Source organism: Petromyzon marinus, chromosome 24, assembly GCF_048934315.1.
Source record: "Petromyzon marinus isolate PM22_M1 ecotype Great Lakes invasive population chromosome 24, UKy_Petmar_22M1.pri1.0, whole genome shotgun sequence".
NCBI classification, from domain to species: domain Eukaryota; kingdom Metazoa; phylum Chordata; class Hyperoartia; order Petromyzontiformes; family Petromyzontidae; genus Petromyzon; species Petromyzon marinus.
Genome location: NC_133690.1, coordinates 16935729 through 16953435, shown reverse-complemented (window position 1 = coordinate 16953435; position 17707 = coordinate 16935729). Strand labels below are relative to the sequence as shown.

The window sequence follows — 17707 nt, the reverse complement described above, 5'->3', positions numbered from 1 at the left end:
GTAATGTCAGAGTTAGGGCGAGGCCTACGGTGGACCGAGCCTTCGCAAAGCGACGGAACGCCCTCCCCACCAGTGGCTACACAGGCGAGCTCACTTGCCCTGCTTCAAGTCTGTTGTTTCACCTGCAGGCCTAAACTTCCCATGGTACGACCAGTGGACTCTGGACTCTGCAGTATTTATAGTTCCTAACTCCGTGCACGGCGCACCGAGGTCCCCGGATGAATCGCGCCTGACAAAATGCAAATTATTATTAATGTGACATTTTGTGATCCTGACGGGGTTCTGTTCGGCGAGGCCAGCGACGCCCCACTCACCGACAGACATGTTCTCGCACATCACCATGAAGTCCTTCATCTCCAGCGCCGCCTCGGCCTCGGGCTCCAGGCGCGACAGTCCCTTGAGGATGCGCATGGCGGCCAACATGGACGCCACCGAGTTCTGGCCCTGCCCGTGGGTAGCGCGCGCACACACAGGGGGAGAGTTGAGAGAGCACGCACGTCACCCACCCCTTCCCGAGTGCGTGCAGCGGGCAGGGCGAAGCGGTTCGGCTCTTTAGACGCTCGCCGCAATATCGCGGTTAGCACGGTTGCCTATGTATGGCGCAAAAGAAGTTCAACGTGCAAAAAAACCTGGTTTTTTTACCACGCAAACTGACCACAAATGGTAGCTCAACAAAGCGGCTTATCACGTGTGGACATTTATTGCAGCCAAATACTCACGTTGATTCTAAATGTGGGGGGGGGGGGGGGGGGGGGGGGAAACCAGAGAAACTCGGAGAAAAATCCACACGACCACAGGGAGAACACGCAAACTCCAAATGTATAGCAGGCAAGGTAGTTAACATCTCCTAGCTAGCGTGGCGCCCCTATACACCACCATTTCCATCGAGCGACTTGAGATGCAGTCTAATTTTGGACGCCACACAAATCCCAAATTGTGCCGTCGTCGTGTCACGCCTGCCGTGCGCCCCACTTCCAACTGCTACGCGACCACTCCGTCAGAGTCGTGGGGGAAATCGCTTCGACTCCACGGTCTTCAATTGGTGAATGGGATTAAGCGACCAGGCGGCCAGCCCCCACGACTGGGGGTTGCGACCCGTGAGGTGCACAATGCCGGGCACGTGTCGCGCGGAGTAGAATATCGCACACTGCCGGGAGAAGGGAGCAACTACATGGAAGGGCCTCATCCTGAGCAGCGTGTTCTTTCGCAGCTGACAAAAAGTGGGAAATCAATGTCCCGCGAAGGCTTGGAGATCTCCCAGGGAGGCTCCTCTGAAAAGAGGATGCCCTGGAGATGGAGGACATTTTTAGAAACAAATATATATTCACTTTATTCAGATGTTTACACTCTAAAGTGCTAAGCAGAGGTGGTCCCCGCTTTTACGACGACGTTACAACGCGTTCCTGGAAACCCCGTCGTCGCAAATCGGATCGTCGTAAACGGGGCCAGACTTTCCCAGAGACGCACCCCGTTACCGTCTTGGTGAGGACACAAATGTACGGTCAAGCCGTATTGTTCAAAATAATAACTAAGGGGTGGGGGGGGAAGAAACGAAATAGAAGAATTGAAGAAGTAGCTCTGCTAGCAATGCAGCCCTCGCACTATTTTGGTCGAAGACAAAAACCCCAGCAATGTGCCCTTTCTTCTTTGAAAGGTTTGCCTCTGGCCTAGTCATATTGCCGCAAACCAAGGCCCTGAACCCACCCACCGGAGAGCCTCACCATTTCCCAGAAATAGAGCGCCATCTGTCTCCGGTTCTGCAGCACGGCCCAGATGAAGAGGTCCCTGTAGGGGTACATCTTTGGCCTCGTGGAATCCTCTTCGAAGGTTGGCGAGTCGGTTTCGTCCGTGTAAGCCTGCTCCACTTCCTTCCCCTTGCTCTTGAACAGCTGAGGGCGACCAAGTTAAGCAAGGGCGCGATGAGCGGAAATGGCCCATTTACCCGGGTCGGCAATTGCCTGTTTTATATATACATATTATTGTTCACTTTCCCAGAAGAATAGGTTAAGAAAATTTATGGAATGGATCAAATAAATATATATTTATATATACATCCTTCCCCACCATACACGTACTACCTACTCACCAAACAGGGCAAATATACAGTAATTTTGTGAATACATTATATGACAAAATAAGTTCAACGTGAGATTTGATCTAATCAGACAATTATCATCAGGACACTACAGGTAAACTTCTAAATCAAGCGGTACCGCATCGGCCCGTTTGGTCATCAAGTAACAACTCTATTGATTGGCCGCGTCAGATGGAGGAGCGTGTGACGACACGAAATTTCACTTGCGCGCCGATCTGAATCCAAGAAAAATTACGAATCAGAGACACGTCTGTCGAGAACTTATTCAAATAACAGAAGCACGCGGATTCGAACACGCCTGGGTTATTTATTCTACTTTTTAGGGGAAACCCAATAAGTCCAAGCACTATCTACGACGAACTCTTTATTATATGAGCAGTTCGATCGGGAAACTGTAGATGATGTTGGTCATAGGCAATTGACAGTACTAGTAATTACCGTAGACCATACATCTTGCTGTTATATTGTGCTCTTCACACCAAGCTCATCCCTGGGCACTTCACAATACAAATTCTGACAATAATGAAAACCTTGAGTCAATTAATCCAGGTAAAGGAAAAGCTCATGCAGCCAGATGTGTTGTTATATTTTACTTTGGCTGCGTGGCTGACACAACTACAACCTATTCACTCACTCACCAACCCACCCACTCACCCAACAACTTGCTCACTTAGCCACTCGGCCACTGAATCACCTACTCATTTAGTACTCACTCACCAGCTGACAGCGGCATTCACGATATGACTTGCGACGGAATTCCAAATGCAGCGAGCGGCGCAACCAAAATGCTCCTCCTGCCCCTCCTGATCTGAAAACGGCTTCCGGGAACCGCCAGCAAAGGGTCAAACAATTGCCACTCTCAAGGTGCGACCGGGAGCATAAACACAACCTCCCAGCGGTTCCTTTAAACGCAAGGTGGGGGGAGGTGGGGGGCCTAACACCGCCAAGGGCCTCGCGTCCAAGCAGCCATCGGGAGCGGCGATGGTAACCCCGTGCCTTGAGCGGCGACTCACGGTCTTCAGTGAGCTCTTCTCCATGTAGTCCTGGTAGATCGGCTCGCACACGTCGCCCAGGAAGTCGTGCAGCACCAGCGACACATCGCGCATCGTGAAACCCGGCTTGCGGCCCACGTCCGGATTGCTGCCGCTCAGCGCGCCGCCGTTGGCCTCGTCCTCCGCCACCGTGGCGGCCGCGTCGGCTTCGTCGCCGCCGCCGCCGCCGCCGCTGTCTTCGTCGTCGTCGGTCTTCCCGAAGAGGAAGGATCCCACCTTCTCATCCTTCCGGCGCGCCAGCTTGTCGCTTAGCAGCTTGTACAGGACGCTCTTGGGTGCCGTGGCGCAGTACAGCTGCTGCAGCCGCTTCAGCGTGAGGAAGGCGCCGATGTTGACGCCGTTCTCCACGAAGAGCTTCACGAAGTTGGGCTTGTCGCTCACCAGCGCCACGTTCATCGACTCCTCCAGGTCCTTCGCCTGCAACGCACAACGGGCGCACGCTCGGGTCGCGGCCACAGCTGGTGCGCTACGACGCGTCGTCTTACCACCCCGTGGTGACTCGTCGATACCACGGACGCCGGGGCTGGGCTCCGCTGATGGGGTGGTGGTGGAGGGACCAAAAAAAAAACCTCCACTCACGATGCTTAACTACTCATTGTAAAGATTATAATGTGCCCAGAATTCAATTCAGTTTCTGAAGTGGCTCTCTGCTCGCGAACAACATCACACGGAGGAACCCGAAAACCACGTCAGGGGAGCGGCGCACGGCAGCGCGACCGCGAGAGACGCAACGCGCCAGAAACGAGCGGCGTTCGGCTCAAGCTGTCGTTCGTAGATAACGACGCTGGCGCTCCACCCTCAACAGCGCCAACGTCGCCACCCACCCACCGTTCAATCGTTCGCCCCTCCGATTATCACGGTTGTTTACGTACGGTGCGAAAGAAGTTAAAAACACGTACGTGCATGCAATCGTTTATTGGTAAACACATTTGTAACGTTTGTAAAATTTCACGTGAAAAAAGGACATCCCAAGCCTCGGGAGAATAAAGAATAAAAGCGGAACGAGCCCTGGCCTACATCGGCGGGCTGTGCGGCGACAACCGCGGGAAACGATGCAGGGCCGCCGAGCCGCGCGAGTTTACGGACGACCAGGCGCTTGCGCCAGAGCCCGCCGTTACCTTCCATGCGATGTTGCCATTGAAGATCTCGCTCTTGGCGATGTCCATCTGGTTCCAGGCGAGCGCCAGGTTCAGCTCATCCTTGTACTCAGCCGCCTCGTGACTCTTACCGCGGCACGCTAAACGCGCACCCGGCAAACGACAGGCAGATCCCGCGGACGGCTTTTAGCAGACCGATGACGCCAGCGCCGTGAAGCGAGCAACCCACGGGGGGTGGCACGGCGCACGACGGGGTGAGGTGTCGTCGGCATCACGCTACCTCGCCGATCTCGTCAAGGAGCATAAGACCGTCGCACAAACTCCGGTCATCCTAGCAGCAACAGCAGCTTTTTGGCTGGTCCATGGAACAAAGACGGTTACCGCATCGCGCGCTTTCAGATGTGCTTCTGCGGCCGTCTGGAATGCTCTTCCTTTTGATATTAGAAAACCACCATCTAGATTGAAAACACATTTATTTCGTACTGATTTTTGTGTTTAGTTCGTTGTCCTTCCACTGCACCTCAGATTAGCACGATTGGCTATGTACGGTGCGAAATTAGTTCAACATACATCCTTACATTCACTTGTCGCTGATGCTTACACACCACACTAAGCATTCAATTAAGGCTGAGTCAACCTAGGGGAGGCCCCGGACCGTTTCTGATACCATTTTCCACAAACTGGAGTCGCCTGGCTGAGTGCACTGTGTTGATCATACAGCACAAAACACGAGTCTTTGCAAATTGTGAACATCCTACAGCAAATGCCAGAGTGCTCATTTCAATTGGTGGCCCCGAGTCAGTGGCAGAAATTCCACATTCCTATACCAGGGACCAGTCCCGCCAGGCACACTGGGCAACATATTCACCTCGGGGCCAGCTTTCACTGATCTGTCAATGTGTCTATGTTGAAGTTCTTTCACACCGTAGGTAGCCAACCGTGCTCATCGCAGATACGGGGGAAGAACAACAACGACACGATTATTGCGGTCGCCCAGTAAGGGACACATGGAAGAACGGGACAGACGGAGAGGCCGATGGACAAACAGTCATCGGAGGGATGAGACATGGACCGAGGGACAAACAGAGGGATGCGTGGATGGGGGCACGGATGGATGGGGAAGGGATGGGATATAGAGGAAGAGAAGAAGACCGAGTCGTAGGGATTGAAGGATTGACGTCAGAGGGGCTGACGGAGTGATGAGATTCAAACTGACGGGAGGTATGGACGAGCGGACAGATGGAGAGATGTCTGGAGGGACAGAGATGGAGGGAACAGCGACACTGACAAGCAGAGAGAGGAATCGGTTTCCCTTTTCCTGAAGACGACCGCTTGCGTTGCGATCGAAACGTCGTAGTTTTTTGGTTATTTTTCATTATTTTCTTTGAACCTATCTACGTGACTTCACCGAAAGACCCAAGAATATAAGCAGTAAGAGAGGATGTATAGACAGAAGGACAGACGTATGAATAGGCAGACCGACAGACAGAGGGTGGATGGATGAATAAATCGAGCGGCTGACCGACAGTGGGTGGGGGTTGTTGGGCAGACAGTCGGACGGGCAGACGGACCGACCTTTGAAGAGCGACTTGAGGATCACCGTGTCCATGGGCTCCGCGACCTCGTGCTCCTCCTCGGTGAGCGCCGTCAGCATGTTGGACTGCTCCACAATGCTCTTTATCTGCACGGGGAGAGAGTGGGTGGGGCGGGGGGGGGGGGGCGAGGGAAGAGCAGTGTCAGGTGGTGCTTTGAGCTCCTGCTGTAATTTCAAACGAAACAAAAAATGTAACCAGGTAAGACCCACGGAGCTATGTAAGCTCTTTTCCAGAAGCGACCTGGCTATCACAAATGATAGCGCAACGAGGATGAAGCTTGTTGTAATTACCGGCGAAACGTCGTACCCAGATTGTAAATGCCGTGGATGTACTCTCCAACACACCGGTGTGCTGTACTAGTAACGAATTGACACTTTCTGTTTACGTGACAAACCTTACTAATTGGCTGTGTCGGGTGGTTGGCGGGTTTAACAACGCATTTATATTTACGGGATCTAACTTAAAAAAAAACCTGTTTAATGGATAATATTTGTCCCAAAAGGCTACATGTTAAACTCAACGAAGTGGCTTATCATGTGGAACTTTATAGCAGTAGCCAAATACGCTGATTCTAAAGGTGGAGGGAAAAAACCGAAGGACCCGGATGAAAATCCACGCGACTACTGGGAGAGAGACACCGCAAACTCCAAATACACAGCAGGCGTCAGGGTCGGGATGGAACCCACCAGGCGAGGTAGTTAACATCTCGCCACCGCGGCGCCCTGGACTCTCTACCCCGGGGGGCTCAAATAATGTAATGAGTTTTCTGAGCCCGGGGTTCAAATAACGCAAACTCAGTCCGCCATCTCACAGCGGGGCCCGAGCGCCACACGGCCCTGGGTGGCGGCCAGCGTCGTGGCATCGCGGCCCGAGGCCCAACCGTCGTCGAGGCGCCTCGTCCCAAGACGAGGCTTCCGCTCGTGTTGGAGCGAATGGCCCGCGGAAGCGGACATCACAGAGCTGCTTCTCAGGACCTCATAAAGTGACCTCTGGGTCCGCCGACACAGCGGGCGGTCAGCGTTAAACCCGACCCACCCTGCTACACCGAGCAATGTGAGTTCCATGACAGTCAAACCAACATTTTCAATTTTTTGACGTGGAATTTTGCCACATTTAATGCACAACTATACATATATTTGGGGTTCATTCTTTGGTGAACTGACTGAGACCATCAACTCATTACACTGGCAAACCCCGGGTTAATGGGAGGCGGCTGTAACCTGGATTTGAACCCTGGATCTCATAAGTGGAGGCTCAGGGCTTTGACCTCCCTCCGAGCCTCCCGTTTACCTCCAGAGTGCAATATTTGTTTACATCACAAGAGTCTGCGTAGCTCGATTCCTCGACACAGCAGCTATGAGCGACAGTCAAACATGCGGGCAGGGCGGCGCAGTGGTAACATTTCTGCCTCATAGGAATAACACCTGGGTTCAATTCCCGACCTGGGTGCGTCTCTGCAAGCCTTGCCTCTGGGCCCCCTGATTTCCTCCCATAGCTAAAGAAACATAGATTTGTAACTGATATTGGCCAAAACATCCCCTATCCCTCCTGGGAAAAATTGGCAGGACCCTCTTGAAGAATGGTCTCGAGGCTCACCGAGGTCTTTCCGGAGTAAACAAGCATAGGGATAATAATATTAATAAATCTACATTCACACACGTGACACTTTGAAATTGAGTCGGGCCACAATTCATCGCGTTGGCAAATGTGACATTTACAGTCATCACGTTTGACATATGTTTTTTTAAACCATCAATTAAATTACAATTTCAAAACGAAAGTTTACGATGCCCTTTCACTCATCTATCAGAATCTAACCATGATTTGGGCCATGAGAGATTTGTGGGGTTTGGGACGGGAGGGCCAATTTGCTGGAGGCGGCCGTTCCCCGAGATCTGGCAACGTGCGGGAGCCGTCGGCGACTCGTACATCACGCAACGCCCACACGCGCCCGTGCCGCGCCTAGACTTACGCAACCCACGCTCACACACGCGGAGCTGGTTTCCGCGCGCGGAAATATCCACGGCGACCACGACGCCGCCGCCGCCATACCCAAACGAGCGTCGTCGGTCGGCTGTAGTCTCCACTTGCTGGGCTCCAGCCGGCGGTGGAAATTCCACATTGCTATGGCAATGAGTGGATGGGTGTGCCGTAAGCAACGGCGGCAGTGACGTGGCCGAGCGGTGGCGGATTCATCACCTCCACCACCTCCACCACCTCCTCCACCTCCTCCACCACCTCCTCCTCCACCACCTCCACCACCTCCACCACCTCCTCCGCCTCCACCACCTCCTCCGCCTCCACCACCTCCACCACCTCCACCACCTCCTTCACCTCCTCCACCTCCACCACCTCCACCACCTCAACCACCACGACTGCCACCTCCTCCACCACCGCCTCGCGCCTCCCCCTCACCACGTCGGTCCACTTGTTGAGCTGCTCGCCGCTCAGCTCGTCCTCGTTGGGGAAGGCCACGTGGTGGTGGGTGGCCACCATCTCAGCAGTGATCTCATCGGGGGACACGGACACCACCGCCGTGATGATATCGGCGATGCCACCGGAGCCGCCCAGCACGAGGCAGGGCGTCCCGTTCACCACCGCGTCCTGCACCGTCTGTCGATGGTGGTGGGGCAGGGGGGTGGGTGGTGGGGCGGGTGGGAGAAGGGAGGGGGGGGTGCGTAGGTGAGCTGCTGCCGGCCGCCACCCCTGGGTAATCGGCGTCGTTCGGACGTCGCTCCGTCACCTCCTTTCGCGTCGTCCGCTCGGAGCTCCCACGCTAGATGATCTTCCCCAGGACTCTCTCAACGTTCTCCCAAGCTTTGTTGTGGTACTGCGTGGACCGGAGTGCGTGAGCGCGAAGAAGTAAGATGAACGGACGTGTTCGAGTTTTTGTCATCGTTCTACCCATTTGACGTATGTATATTCAACTGCACCGATCGCGCCGTATCAATTCTGCTTCACTGTCGACTCTGCAGCACGCACTGCTTTGCCTCAACCCACCACGCACCCCAACGCTGCTAAACTCTGCAACTCACCTCCCTCCACCCAAGACCGTCCGCCAACCGAGTTGATCAGAGGTCCGAGGACAGCCGCCTCATTCCGCGGTGACGAGGCCGCTGCCCGTCTCGCCAAACGAAACACTTCGCAGCCCGTGCGACTAAACCTCCGCTCACTCCTCACCCTTCTCCCCTCCTTCAACGACTCGTACTGCAAAAACCGCGGGACTCATCTCCGTACGCGGACGGGCCTCCCGGCTGAAGCCGATCGCTCGCCCCTTAGACCGACGACCGCTTTTTGAGCCGCGAGCAGCCGCAGCCGGACGAGGGATTTGCGGGAGACCGCCTCCCACCCACCTTGAGCACCTCCAGCTCGCCGCCGATCAGCACATAGAGCACTGGAATCTCGATGCAGCCCGTCCCTGTCGGGCAACATCAACCCACATGAGCCATTAAGCGGGATCACACTGGGGTCGCTGGGGTCGCAAGGGTAACTGGGGTTGCTAGGGCCAACACTCCCCTCTGTCACTCCCGCAATAACGAACAACCCCTGTGTGCCTTCTACTTTCTTACAGCCAAAGCGTTCATTGCGAGCGACTTAGCGTTTGTCTAAAAGTTGGTGATCATCATTATTGTGATTGGTATCCCGCTCGTCTACCCAGGAAATGCTCACCGAGTCTCAAGAATCTTTGTTCAGGAGGGTCCCGTTGAGTTTTCTCAGAAGGGGGGCGATGTTGTTGCTGTGTGTCATCCCAATTGGATAATTTGCAGGAATTTTTTTCAGCCTTGGGATGGTTTGGCCAATGTTAGATACATTGCATGTTTTTTTTTCTTTGAGCTATGGCAGGACACCGGGGAACCTGGAGGAAACTTATGCAAAACAGAGGGGGAGAACGCACAAACTCTGCAAGGAGAAGGCACCCGCTTCGGAAATCCAACCCAGGAACTTCTTCCTGCGAGGCCCACATGTTACCAAATTGCGCCACCCTCAAAAGTATAATTAGAATCTTTACTTAGACTGGAAGAATCCGGTGAACTATGGAAGATCTTTTTCACAGACGTCCGCCCTGCCGGGCAGATACAATCAACTGCCTTCTAATGTTTATGAGACCTCCTTTGCCAGTAACAAGATTTCGGAATAGGTTTTACCCTTTTAACTGGCACAAAAACTGACACCTTTATTCAAGGCATCATGTTTGCAATAACCACAACACAAGCAGTCAAAATGCAAACAAAAAAGACAACTCTGATAATAATATGCACTGTCCTTGAATTTGATTGGTCCACACCCGAGACGGCTTTTCTTAGAGCCTAGTCTCCACTGGTGTTGGACCAGAAGACGCCAAAAGGCGTACAACTCAAAAACAGCGCACTATCAGAGTATTGAGGGCTCGGGGTGAGCATTTACATTATGAGACCTCCTTTGCCAGTAACAAGATAGAGGAATAGGTTTTACCCTTTTAACTCGGGTGTGGACCAATCAAATTCAAGGACAGTGCATATTATTATCAGAGTTGTCTTTTTTGTTTGCATTTTGACCGCTTGTGTTGTGGTTATTGCAAACATGATGCCTTGAATAAAGGTGTCAGTTTTTGTGCCAGTTAAAAGGGTAAAACCTATTCCGAGATGCCTTCTAATGTGTTTTTTGGGCAGCACAAAGTTCCGTGGGGCACGTTTTGGAGTTGTCAGCCACCTCCCCCCACTCACACCCGCGGGTGCACTACTCACCACCGTGCATCGTCTTCTGCTTGGCGATGAACCGCTCAAGATGCACGCGCAGCATGTGCACGTGCGTCGACCGCTGACCCGTGGTGCCATCGTCCACGAGCAGGAAGTGCGAGTGGTTCTTGTCGAGCGGCAGCAGGGGCCGCTCCCAGCCTGGCACCGTGTACTCCTTCCTGAGACCCTAGGCGAAAGCAGAGGACAGTACAGCACCACACGATATATAATAATACTTTCCTTTTGCATTTGCATAGCGCTTGCTTAAATTCCTCGGCAGCTCTGGGCCCCTAAGGTCACGCATCTCATCTCGAACATTCGAAGGGTAACCCCCCCCCCAGCGGCAGCATTCCCTGTGCGGGTAGAGTGAGTGAACTGGCTGCTTAAGCGCCCCGAACAACCCGGCCCTGCGCTGCTCCATCTCATGGCTCCTCGGTCATTTTAAGACTCGCATCTCTCGCTGGGGGTCACCGAGAGCTCGGCCCAGCCCCGATCGATAGGCACCGCGGTGGCTAGGAGATGTTAACGGCCTCGCCTGGTATGCAAGAGGTCGTGAGTTCGATCCCGACCCTGACAATGCCTGCTGCTGTATATTTGGAGTTTGCATTTCTCCCTCTCTCCCTCCCTCTCTCTCTCCCCATGGTCAACGTGGAAACTCCGCTTTTTTCCTCCACATTTAGAATCAACGTGTGTTCAGAGTTTTTAGGCTGCGGTTAATTCCACGTGATGGTAAGCCACTTCGTCGAGCTACCAATTATGATGGGCCAGGTCGCTTCTGAAAAAGAGCTAGAACAGCTCAGTGGGCCTTACCTGGTAAAGTAAAAATACAGTACTCTCGATTATCCACGGATCGCTATGCCAAAAACCAACGATCGATGTGCGTGCTCAGAGATAACACTTTCCTGCTCCTGTGCAGAAGACTTGGCCCACGAAATGGAAAGCAGAGCCACGGCAATCAACATCAATCAAACTCCGCTCACTATTGTAAAGATATGCAACTACTGTACTGTAGAGGTGATCGCGTGCATTTCGGATTAACTGGAGCAACATATTTGTTCGATTTAAGCACGTGACGTGTAATAAACATTTCCAAGAATAACAATGCGATACTGTTTTTAGATGATTATTTTGGGCTTAAGGGAAAAATCCACGAGTTATTCATTCATGTCAAAATCTCAGCTGCGCGGTCAATCCGCAAATCGGATAAACCGCACGCGGATAATCGAGAGTCGATTGTAGTTTTGTTTTTTTTGGATCGGTTCGGGAAGCGACGTGGCCGGGCGTGGGCGTGTCGGCGCTCACCCGCTTGTTGAGCAGCGCCTTGCGCCCGGCGAGCTGCCCCCACGGCACGATGCCGATGGCCACCACCTTGTGCTCGGCGGGCGTGCGAGCCATCGAGTGCTCGCTCACCGCCTCGCCGATGTGGCGCATGACGCCCGTGTGCAGGCCGCCCGTGATGAGCCACGCGCCTTGGGAGAGCACGGGAAGAGGAGAGAGTGGAGAGAGAGCGGAGACGACGGGGGGGGGGGGGCAAGGAGGCAGCGGAGAGGGAGGCAGGGAGTGACGCGTCGCTGTGTGGCGCACACACCGCATCGTCGCGAACATTGAAAACTCATTTCTTTAGAACTGCCTTTTGTGTTTAGTTTGTTGTCCTTCCCCCGCACCTCCGATTAGCACGGTTGGCTCTGTACGGTGCTAAATGTGGTGGTGTAGTTATGGTCGCAGTTAGAGGGACAGGTGGGAGTGGTTAAGGAGGGGTGAGGGTAGGGGTAGTGATAGGTGTAGTGATAGGGGTAGTGATAGAGGTTGGTGTAGTGATAGGGGTGGTGATAGAGGTTGGTGTCGTGATAGGTGTAGTGATAGGGGTAGTGATAGAGGTTGGTGTAGTGATAGGTGTAGTGATAGGTGTAGTGATAGGGGTAGTGATAGAGGTTGGTGTAGTGATAGGGGTAGTGATAGAGGTTGGTGTAGTGATAGGTGTAGTGATAGGTGTAGTGATAGGGGTAGGAGTGGTGATAGGGGTTGGCGGTCGGCCTCGTCGCAGCTTGGGGGTAGGAGCAGGGAGTAGCAGTAGGATGGGCTAGCGACAACACACACGCAAGTTCGCACCGCACGCGCTCTGCGCCACGCCGCATCGCGCCACACCAACCTGTGCTCTGCACGGCGCGCATGAGGCCCGTGCGCAGGACATCACGCACCCACGGCTTCAGCTGGAAGTTGGCCTCCCCGCCCACGACAGACATCACCAGGTTGGGCGTGCGCAGCCCCCAGGTGCGTGTGAGCACGTTGTACAGCAGGTCCGCGCTCGTCTTGTATGACACCCGCGCGTACTGGTGGCAGGGAAAACGTGAGTTCGCATACGCGCATTTTTTTTTGTTTCATATATATAACAAAATCATCTTCAGAAGTATTAAATTAGCAGTAGAGCTGGGCTCTCCGACTGTTTAACCCTTTCCCGTTCTGAGACGTTCACCTCCGAATCTCAGAACGTGCAAGCGGTTCAGCGGTCATTTTATTTAGGGAGACGTAGCGGCGTTGTTTTTAAAGACATTGTTACTCGCCCCAGGGGAACTGTAGAGACACGACTGCCCCCTTCCGATGACATACGTACATATATGTCATCAGAAGGGGAAAGGGTTAGGTCATCGATTCGTCAACAAATCGCTCGACTCATCGAATGGTGCGAAAATAGTTCCGGCGGAAAAAAATCAAATCTGCCGCTGTATGGGAGGTGATGGGCGGGGTTTGGTGATGTCATCGGCAGTCGCGTCACGCTGGGCGTGGCTTCTGTGGGGGTTTCCCACCTTCAGGAGGCAGGATGGTGGCGCAGCCGCCATTTTTTAAGTGGCCCAAGTAATGGACCATGACAACAGTAGTCGATTATAATCTCAAGGTGATTCATCTCCTCCATCATCCCAGTTCTCGTTGCCAGCATGGACGCCGATAGAAAAACTGTCGGGGCAAAACGTGTTGGCGTATTATTTGCAAGTCGCCCTTTTTTCCCCTCGAGTTGTTTGCGTCTCCCACTTTTAGGCAACCCTTTGATCAATTCAGCCGCCTTTCAATTCAGGGTAGATCCCGGACAGCAATACAAACCTCACGCTAAAGTCCCGTTCACAATGGGTCAACTTTACGAGATTCGTCCTCACGCCACGTCCCCACCCCCGCCCACCGCCCCACTCCCATACCATGTCAACCCACATGGTTTACCCCATATTCTTGTACAGGGAAATTGAGTTCAGGTCCATACGGTGTACAGCCGTTTCAATACGGGCAAAAAAATGTATATGGCCAAATAAAAAAAATAATGGGACATTATCAGCATGCAAGATGAGTGGCATCATGGCCATCAATAATCAAAATTAATACATAAACCTGTTTATGTCTATTTGTTTGTGTTTCTCCCTTGTGATGGGACTTTGTAGGATGAACGCTGAATTATATAAGGACACGGGGGGACCAATAAGGTCTGAATTGGTCTGTAATTAGGTCGGGCTCTGATAAGGGGTTAACAGATATGCACTCCGCTACCGACAGACGGACAGGGCCTACGCATAAACGCTTTCAACCCTTCGTGTGAAAGTGTTTCAAACTGGGCAAAACAAAATGGTTGGTCAGCGTCCGGTTCAGGCATCACGCGCCACCGATGTTAGCTGTGGCCGGGACTCGAACTCGGCTCGCACGGGTTCATAGCGCAGCCAGAGCTCAATGCGCCAACCCCCATCTCGCTTTATGTGAGTATTTGAGTGATCCAGGTTCGTTTGCTTAAAGTATACATTTGTTTTAGGGTGTAGTAATATTTACCCACGTCTCCCTACAAAAGAAAGACCTCAGTTGACACTGGGTTCCTGTTCACTCATCAACGATTTCTGTCTATCAGTTGGGGAACAACTTTCACCTCCGCAGAGTTCATCGGTGATTTGTCACGATTCCGGGGTGCGACTCTCAAACACATCGTGGTAAATGTAGCGGCACCTAGTCACTGGTGGATAACGTAGTCCCGTTGAAAGTGGACAGCGACATGGGCTTTCCACTGACCATGATGACAGTGACACTCGACAGAGATGTTACACAATTCAATACATTGTGTGGTGGGGAGTAGAGTGAGATGAGAGGGGAGAGGTAGGAGAGTGCGTGGAGCGGAGTAGAGTGAGATGAGAGGGGAGAGGTGGGAGAGTGCGTGGAGGGGAGTAGAGTGAGATGAGAGGGGAGAGGTAGGAGAGTACGTGGAGGGGAGTAGAGTGAGGGGAGAGGTAGGAGAGTGCGTGGAGGGGAGTGGAGTGAGATGAGAGGGGAGAGGTAGGAGAGTGCGTGGAGGCGCTTGAGGCGGCGTTCCGTGTCGTCTCCGTGGCACATGGTGGCACCTTGCGCTGGGACTTGCCCAGACCCTGGCAGATGAAGTCGCCGTAGGCATCCGTAGGCTCGTCGCTGGTGTGCAAGTCGGGGTTCCACACGGTGTCGTCGGGGTGAGTGTTGTTCTGCTGCGCCAAGTGAGTGTGCAGAGCCATGGAGGAGCCACACTGACATGTCGCCCTGCAACAAGGATACCACCACCAGTGTCCCAATTCATCGTCATCATCAGCGTCATGATCGTCATCATCATCAGCGTCATGATCGTCATCATCATCATCATAGTCATCATCGGTGTCATCATCGTTGTTATCATCATCATCATCATCAACATGGTCATAAACACAGTCATCATCAGCATCATCTTTGTAATCTTCATGATTGCTGTCATCGACTTTTCAGGACAACACCCTCTTGCGTGATATTCGTCCGCATTTTTGTCAAACCCGGAACGGGCAGCAAGGGGGAAGGCGATTCTAGCATATCGGGACAGCAGGAGGGAAGGTGCCACCTCCAATTAATCATCAGAAACTGCAGCAGCAACAGCAGTACCAGCATCCCTGACATTACAGCAGCAACAGCAGGATTAAAATAACGCAGAGCACTACCAACATCATCATAAGCAGCATGAGCAGCGGTAGTTATACAACGATTAAGATCTCCCCTATAGCCTTCATAGACTGTTGGGGCAAGTGCTGTCAGCGAATAGCACCTGTGAAGGACAACACGGGACATGAGAGGATGGGTGGCCAGCACCTTGCCCGGCCGCCTTTGTCTCCCCACGATGATCATCAACAGAAACTAGTCTCCATCATCATCATCATCCCACCACTATATTCACCACGATTGCCCATCATCTTCATTACCGTAGCAGAAGTAAGAGCATCATCATCACCATCAGCCCACCAAGACCACCACTATCACTACCACCGCCACGATCATCATCCTCACGAAGGTCATCATCAACAGAAGCAATAGATCAACATCGTCGTAAGCAACATCATCATCACCGTCCCCATCACCACCGGCGCCGATCTCGAGACCGTGCTCCTACTCACCGCCCATTGTGTGCCAGCTCAATGTCAGCAACGTACGCGCTGCACACGGGAATCCGAATGTTCCTCCCGATCCAGCCCTGCGGCACACAAGCAGCGGAGTCGGCATCAAGTTCCGTGAGCAAGCACCCCGTTAGGGTCGGCACGGCACGCGCGTACGCGGCAGGCTGGCCGCGCCCGCAATGACCAATGCCGCCACCGCTGCCACCACAATGCACGCTCCGGCCACTTATGAATTAACGGATGTACTACATTGAACTTGTTTCGCGCAGTACGTATCCAACCGCGCTAATCCGAGATGCGGGGGAAATACAACAAACTAAACACACACAAAAGCAGTTATTAATAAACGAGTTTTCAATCTCGATGAATTAAAGGTGCATAGCTCCATGACTGCACCTGCCTCTCGTTTTTAGGCTGAGTCAACCTAGAGGGGGGGGTTGGTGTTGGGATGCTGCCGTGGTTGTTAGTGGTCAGCACACTGGACTTGCGGTCGAGAGGTCGCCGGTTAGACCATTCAACGTTTATTCCGCGCCTGCCATTCGGTCGAGCAGCGTTCTTCACTCCTTGTCTCCCCTCTCATCGCTGCGAGGGCCGCCACACATATGAAGCCATTGGGGGTTTGACAGCAGCAGCACGATGATGATGATGGGGGGGGGGGTCTTGTCACGTGTTGTGTATTGTCAGGGGCCGCACGTCAGGGGCCGCACTAAAGGCTACCAAGGGCCGCCAGTTGCCCACGGGCCTTGCAGTGAAAACCACTGCAGTAGAACCACACAACGGTGCACGCTTGTTAACCCCCCCCCACATCTGCCCACCCAGAAGTACGAATGGGTAGAGCACGTGAATCGTTCGGTCACCTGTGGTGGGCGAAAGTGTGGGTACGCCCCCACCTCTTTCAAGACGTCTGACCAGCGTGGAAGAGTAGGCCAAAATAACCTCTGGAGAGCCCCTCCTTTCCCTCTTGTGGAGGGCCCCCGTGCCAGCAGTGGCGTGGGCGAGACATTGCAGGACTCCACCTTTGCCTTCGCAAACCCCGGAGACGGCCTCATGCCAGGTCCGCGCGTAAATTTGCTTCTGGGCGGCCGGTGTTCGTTGTTCGCGTTGCGTAACACGCGGACGTGGGAACCCCAGCGTACGCCTGGCTCATTCATCCCGCACTAATTTCGCCACAACCGCGCTCATGATAACCAGTAGTGTCACGTGCTAAAGGTTCGCACGCAAAAAGAAAGTGGTTGTGCGCTCCCCGTTAATGTTGAACGTCAAAGAGACTCTTCTAAGCGGGTCAAAAGCTATTTATTGGCAAGCAAAGCACCTCCGATTAGCACGGTTGGCTGCGTGCGGTGCGAGAGACGTTCAACATCGTTCGCACGTACATACCGTGGGCGAGAGCGGGAGCGTCACTGGCTCGGGCACTGGGCTATGAAACCAGCCACGTGAATTTGATTCCTTGCCGCAGCGGTGTCACCCGGCTTGAGTGATATCCGAAATGGTCCTCCCCGCCCCCCCCCCACCGGGTCCAACTTTCACCAACCTGCACGACTGGCTCCGACTGACAAAGCGCGTGGGGTGAATTGACAAACGGCCGCTAAATTTTTATTATCTAAAATCATCATTGCTGAAGTGCCAAAGTCAAGCCAAAAACTGGACCCACGCAAACTGCAAGGAGGCGGTGTGTGGTGGAGGGGCTGAACACAGCAACAAACGGTGACTTTGCGGTCACGGAATATGCAGATTGACAATCATCC

The 17707-nt window shown here is 53.4% G+C and overlaps 1 protein-coding gene across 2 annotated transcripts in view; it reads right to left on the bottom strand.

Annotated features, from left to right (window-relative positions):
- The window catches only part of LOC116945634 (transient receptor potential cation channel subfamily M member 5), a 55221-nt gene that overhangs the window by 20647 nt on the left and 16867 nt on the right, over positions 1-17707 (bottom strand). For both annotated transcript variants that reach the window (XM_032960135.2, XM_032960134.2), the window contains exons 2-13: positions 15963-16039; positions 14919-15087; positions 12704-12884; positions 11857-12023; positions 10564-10741; positions 9193-9257; positions 8255-8452; positions 5820-5925; positions 4266-4384; positions 3109-3564; positions 1722-1889; positions 315-444 (exon numbers count right to left, since the gene is read on the bottom strand). In XM_032960135.2, the coding sequence (XP_032816026.2) occupies positions 315-444; positions 1722-1889; positions 3109-3564; positions 4266-4384; positions 5820-5925; positions 8255-8452; positions 9193-9257; positions 10564-10741; positions 11857-12023; positions 12704-12884; positions 14919-15087; positions 15963-16039 (2014 nt within the window). The remainder of the gene's footprint in view (positions 1-314; positions 445-1721; positions 1890-3108; positions 3565-4265; positions 4385-5819; positions 5926-8254; positions 8453-9192; positions 9258-10563; positions 10742-11856; positions 12024-12703; positions 12885-14918; positions 15088-15962; positions 16040-17707) is intronic.